Source organism: Podarcis muralis, chromosome 16 (genome assembly GCF_964188315.1).
Source record: "Podarcis muralis chromosome 16, rPodMur119.hap1.1, whole genome shotgun sequence".
NCBI classification, from domain to species: Eukaryota; Metazoa; Chordata; class Lepidosauria; order Squamata; family Lacertidae; genus Podarcis; species Podarcis muralis.
The window spans coordinates 12,933,429-12,939,923 of record NC_135670.1 but is presented as its reverse complement, the minus strand read 5'-3'; the positions used below and the strand labels follow the sequence as shown (position 1 = coordinate 12,939,923).

General features: G+C 45.9%; 1 protein-coding gene across 3 annotated transcripts in view; it reads left to right on the top strand.

Moving 5' to 3' along the window:
• The first annotated feature begins 1,245 nt into the window (after nucleotides 1-1,245).
• Nucleotides 1,246-6,495, top strand: part of RTN3 (reticulon 3) — a 42,799-nt gene continuing 37,549 nt past the window's right edge. Inside the window, exon 1 of one of the 3 annotated variants that reach the window (XM_028708985.2) lies at nucleotides 1,246-1,738. In XM_028708985.2, coding sequence (XP_028564818.2) covers nucleotides 1,627-1,738 — 112 coding nt within the window. In that variant the 5' untranslated portion in view covers nucleotides 1,246-1,626. The remainder of the gene's footprint in view (nucleotides 1,739-6,495) is intronic. The other 2 variants (XM_028708986.2, XM_028708987.2) reach the window with 2 other exon arrangements.

The window sequence follows — 6,495 nt, the reverse complement described above, 5'->3', positions numbered from 1 at the left end:
AGGAAAATGTTCACACTGTTTTCTCAAACTAACAGCAAGTAGAAGCTTTTGTTGATTAAACTGGAACCGATACTTCACACAAACCCCCATCACCTTGATAACGCCAAGGTTGCAGGTTCAATCCTTGAAAGGGACAGTTGTTACAGGGGGTTGGACTAGATGAACTTCAGGGTCCCCCTTCCAACTCTTATCATTCTATTACAATATTTGAATACTGTACTGCCATTCATGCAGTGGTGACTTTCAGATTAGACTACTGTAATCTGCCCAATGTGGGGCTGCCCTACAATAATCCACTTTTAAATAAGTCTCAGTGAACTCAGTTTCTGAGTAAACATGAAAGCAGAAGCGCTACCAATGAACTATGGCCATTTCCCTTGAGGAGCATAGGAACATAGGAAGCTATCTTACACTGAGTCAGGTCATTGGCTATCATCTATACCAGAGCTTTCCAAACTTTTCGTGTTGGTGACACACGTTTTAGATGTGCATTATTTTGCAACACAGTAATTCAGTTTTACTAGCAAACCGGAGGTTAAACTAATTCCTTTCCAGCCCCAGGAGGAGAATGGGGAGTGTTCGTGGGAGACACCTACACACTGCAGCCAACAAGCTAACGTGTCATGTCAGTTTGGAAAGCTCTGATCTACACCAGTGTTTCTCAAACTTGGTTCCCCAGGTGTTGTTGGACTACAATTCCCATCGTCTCTAGCTAGCAGGACCAGTGGTCAGGGATGATGAGAATTGTAGCCGGACAAGTTTGGAACCCAAGTTTGAGAAATGCTTGTCTACACTGACTGGCAGCGACTCTCCAAGATTTTGTGCAGGGAATATTCTCAGCCCTACATGGGAGATACGGGGGGGGGGGGGATTTCTGCAAGCAAGGCACGTGCCCTGCTACTGAGCTATGGCCCTCCCCTTTCCCAATTCCGAATTTCAGGAATACTTAATGCATCCCTATTGCCATTTGGAAAGAGATTTTTCAAGAGGAGGAGGAGGAGGAAAGCGTCCCTTCTGATCTGTTTCCCCCCTTTTCCTAAAGGTTCGAAACACGACTCAAAAAAGCAGATTCTTAAAACACAAAAGCGCCCGCCCGCGTTTCTTGGCCGTTTATTCAGGCTCCTATGGCTACTGCGCACGCGTACGTGCCGGCCTTACGCGCACGCTCACACACAAACGTAATAAACGGACTTGGAAAGCTCGCGAGAATGGGGAGGGGGCGTGATGCGCATGTTCAGTGACCAGCCTCAAAAACCGCCTATTTTCTCTCACACACAAAAAAAAACCGCCGCCCCCTCCCCGCCGCTTCTAATACCAACGTAAGGGAGGAGCAGAAATACTCTGCGGGAGGACGCAGGAGGCACAATATACTGTATCGTATACAGTATTCTTCCTTCCAGACTTCTCACTGCGCCTGCACCGGAGAGCAACCTCCGCCCCTCCGGAGTACGCCTGCGCGGCGCTCCGGCCCGCCGCCCAGTTGCCACGCCTGCGCAGTCTGCCCTCATCTCCTCGTTCTTGTCAGTCAGCGCCTGTCTGTTGAGAGGGGCGGTCGCTTATAGCCAAGGTCCTCGTCGCTGGTTTCTTTCCCCCCCCGTAGCTTTCGCCGCTGCCGCCATCGACGAAATGGCTGAGCCCGCCACCCAGTCCCCGTATATTTCTTCCTCCGCTGGGGGTGGCTCCTCGGAGCCCGGAGGCCGAGACCTCAAGGGGGCAGGTTCCCCCCAGCCTTGCGCTGGTGAGTGTGTGGGGGGGGGGGAAGGTGGGCAGGGAAAAAGAACAGCTGGTGGGGGGATGGGGCTTGGCGTAGGGAAGTGGGCACGAGGAAGGAGGAAGGGGTGGGCGGAGGCGGTGTAGCAAAAACTTGAAACCCTGAAAGGCACCAGGATTCCCTGAGACGCTTAAATCATTGCATTTCCGAATCCTGTTTTCTTCTTATTAAGACCAACTCAGGTAAATCGGCTCTTACAGGGAATCCTTTGCCTGGAATGAAAAAAGAAAAGAAAGCAAAATAGCCTTTATTGTCATAAAACATGCAGGCAGGGCTAAAGTACTGACTTTCATGAATGCCATTTTTTTTAAAGTAAGTCTGAAATATGGTACACAAGATTTAGCATTGCACAGAACCAGGGTGTGTGTGTTTCTCTATATAAACGTATACATATTTATATATATAAAGTAACTGCTATTAGGAGAGCATTCAGTAAGGATAACGTCCCTTTATTGACATCAAAATTTGCCTTTAATTTTTTGCAGCTGCTGTTAGGACTAATGCATATTTCCATTGATAATATGTGGGTGTTTTGCATAGAAGGCTTCCAAAGGTTAACTCATTTTCATTCAATGTGTGTGTGTGTGTGTGTGTGTGTGTGTGTGTGTGTTAAAAGGAGGGATACAAAGATGACCAGCCTATATGACAGGAGGTGGGGCTTTGGGGTGGAAGAGCCGTGTTGGAAAAACATATTTCACTAGAACCAAATAACATTTGTCAAGCTAAGAGTTCACATTGTGTCATATAGATTTGTGGGTTACACTGATCCCTTCATTGGGCCTGATTAAAGTATAATTATAAAGGTGGGAATTGGTTGGGGTTTTTTTGGGGGGGGGGATCCTACTGCTGACTGACTATAACTGCATAGGAAACACTGTTCTTCCCTCTTTTTAAAAAATATTTATCTCCCTTTAAAATTTAGCCTGAGAGAGTGAGAGTACTGTGTTACAGAGCAGCTTGCATATTGTATTGTGAACATATGGCGATCCTGCTAAAGGTATTTGATGGTCCCTGCAGAAGAATCAGTGAGTAGAAGATGAAGCATGGAGCTGAAATAGGACTCCAAAGTGGGCTACACTTAAGGAGAGAAAGGGTGTGTCTGAAAGGTTTAAGAGGAACTGTTCTGGAAGAAAATGCCATTTTGGATTATGTCCATTGGGAACGTGTAACCCAGAGAGGTGCACCAAATACAAAATGTGTTGTGGCTAATGTGAGGTGAATGAAGATTGCTATGCAAACAGGACTGTGTGGGAAATATGGTAGGGTGGGGTGGAAGGCAAGCAAGACTGTAGGTGTGGTGTTGGTGCTATGGACAATCCTTAGGACACTAAGGCATAGCACCAGTGTGTTATTCTGGTTGGTAATGTGGTGTTGGGAGTTGTACAATAATTGTATGTCCTTTGTGGTATGTAGTTGCATATAGGGGTGTGACTGAAAGAGAACTGAATGTAATAGTCTTTTGTACATAATGGTGGTATTCCTCCCACCATTCAGCAACCTGCTGCTTCCTAATCCACCATTTCATACGCCTTGCAGCCTTACCAGGCATGATGCAATGGCAAGGTTTGGATTTCAGACTCTGGGGAGTCCATTCCCTGATGCTGGCGGTGATTCTGAATGGGATAAGGAAAGCTTGGGTTTTAAGGGCACTCTTCCGTAGCAAACTGGGGAACAGATACACTTACGGTTGGCTGAATGTTGCTTTTGTACCTTTTCAGTGCATTTCCAAATGTGGTCGCTTGCTAAGCACTTGAAAAACACCAGCTGGGCTAGAGGCTGAGAAGGGAGTGGTGTCTCAACTGGAAGGTGGGGAGAGGGAAGCTTCTGTCTGCTGTGTGTTTGTCAGATTAGACTCCAAAATGTGTCTCATAGCTCCAAGAATTGAGCAACCTTTTTTATCTGCTTTGGGGAGGGCTTGCTGGGGTTTTTCTGGATCTAGGCTAGTTGCTTCTTTAATCTGCCCCCTCCCCTTTCCTCAAGCAGGTGATCGAACTGAAGGGGAGTGCATTGCCTTTTTCCTTTACAGTTGCTCTGTCATCGTCTTGACTAAGGTCACTTGTTATATTGCTGGCTCCCACTTCAAGCAGGAAAGCAGTCTTAATTATTTTAAAACCTTACCTGAGAAAAAATCCCTGTAACCTTGGGTTTTTTTGTGGGTGGGGGGCATTTGGAGGTGTACATTTAATTATTTGTCTTTGAGAAGGCAGCTTTGATGACAGATCTTCCCTTTCGTGATGGCTTTAGGCAACTGGAGAGGGGGCAGGGAGGCACCCCAGAAAACATTTTGCAATATGTACCGCTCCTCTCCTCCCTCTCCTAATAAGCTTCAGAGGGCTGGGATGTAAATGGTTCTTATCTTCTAAGGCAGCTTTCAGATAGAGGTGGGAATGCTCATTAAAAAAACCACCACCACAACAAACTGCACTGCAGATGCTTCACTGAGGGTGGAAAACACAGGCCCAAGTGACAATGCTTTAAAAGGGCTGAGTCTTTCAATGCACCCCATCTAACAATAGCTCTGCCTCATCAAGTGGCCCAGCTGGGGGTTAGCTGACTTTAAAAAAAACCACCCCTTTGTGGGCTTTGTTTTGAAATTCCTGACCACGCTCCTTCCCTTGCATGGGCATATTAGTAGCGTCTGGTATGCGGCAGTTCTTGTAGTGCCAACGTTTCAGTCAAGATGCCGTCTTTCTCTGTATATATTCTCTGTATATTTTTACGTCTCTGATCTGTCAGTCTTGTCTTGAGATGTCTGAATTGTGGCTGCTTGCTCAGGAAAGAGCAGCTTCTTTCATGCATAGTCTTCCTTGTAGAGTCAAGGTCAAATGGCAGCTATATTGCATGCAGTAGTCCATTGTCTTGTGACTGACCAGTAGGCAAACACGTATGATGTATGACTTAATGCCAGATGGGGAAGGGATGTTGTTGATCCTTGCCAACCATATAACTGTTTCCTTGTCCGTGGTCTGATCTTTGTGCCCCTCAAGTTTAACAGTTCATCAGAGGCCACTCCTGCAAACCCAAACCAGCTGTCTCGAGAATCAGGCCCTTTCACCGCCAGTCCTTCTCCAGATCAGTGAGCATCAGTCTCCATCATGGAAGCTGAGCCTTTTTTAGTAGAGATGAGGCTCCAGGCATAAGGCTGTAAGGTGCTCAAGACATGTATGAGATTCAAGGTCACCTCACTTAATACAGAGCAAGGTGTGGACTTCATCTGCTGCCGTACACATGCCCAACTCCCCCACAGATGCAGAGTAGTGCTATCTGCATCGTCTTACAAGATTCAGGCTTAACATGGAAAACAAGAAGAATGTTAACTATATGTACATGCGAATGTGTATCTCTCTGTGTAGTCTTTGTGCCTTATCAGCCGGACACGCAGCAGATACTCTTGTACCACAATGGGTGGGCTGCACTTTGAACACACACAAAGCCCTATAAATGATAGGTGGTATTATTGCTGAGGACTCACAAGTTCCAGTGTACTTGAACCAGAGGTCAGCTTCTTAAACCTCTCTGCAGAGCCGTTTTAACCAGCTAATTGTAACTTTAAAATTGTAACTTTAAAATTCAACAATCAAAACTATTCAATTTTGACTGTGTTAACAGTGCCCCAGCATGTGTTCCACAGAAATGTTGTGCAAGAGCCTGACTGAGGAAAGGCCATAGCTCGGTGTCAGAGCACCTGCTTTGCATGCAGAAGGCACCAGATTCAATCCTTGGCATCTCCAGGGAGAACTGGAAAAGAGCTGTCTCCGAAACCTGGGAGAGCTGCTGCCAGGTCAGTGTACGCAATACTGACCAATGATATAAGGCCTATGTTCCTAATTTTGAGCTGGGCATAGAAACTGACAACTTGTGAACTGTTTAAGAGAGCTAGTTTCTAACCCTGTAAATATGGAGTTGATGGGTGTGTCATCAATGCTTTCGCCAAGTTGTGTGTGCAAGGGTGCATGTACACACGTGGGGGAGGACTCTCGGTGACCAGGAACATGCCTCAGTACCCTAAGCAGTGCTTCTTCATGACTAGCAGAAGAAGGGCAAAGTATTCTAAATAAGAATCTGTTTGCATCTGTTTACGACGCACAGATTAGCCACCAGGCCTCCATTTTGGCCTGTGGCTCGTGGTTCTTTCACTGTCATGTGGACACAAGAACTGGGCACATCTTTTAGCTTGACAATACATCAGCCTTGTATTTAAGCAGAACCAGAAATTGCACCCAGGTGAGTGAGTGGGCGAGTGGAGGAGGGATAAAGCACATTGTCCCTCTTCTGGGCCCAGCATAGAAATGGGACACTTTGTTTCTCCTTTGCCAGGCATCAGCAGGCTAGGATAAATTTTTTTATAAAACATTTTTTAGCAGGCTAGTAACTTTGTGGGTTTTATTTTACAACATTGCAAACCATAATGGAGTAGTTTTGATGCAGTGAAGAAAAGGAAACACTATTTCCTGTACCTCTTCCTAAAGCCATTTTCTGCCTCTCAATATTGAAGAGGATGGCTAATTTATAATCACTAGCAAGAGAATTACAGATCCAAATTGGTTGTATTATGGTCTTCCATCTTTTCTTTTAGAAAAAGGCATCTTAAGGAATTTAATAGACTTAACCGACTAAAAGAACTGGGCTCTTCAGACATTCATCTGCTGAGTCACTATGGCAGGGTACAATACCCTCTCCCTCAGAATGGGTTAGCATGGTCCTACCTTGCAGGAGGGCTGAGA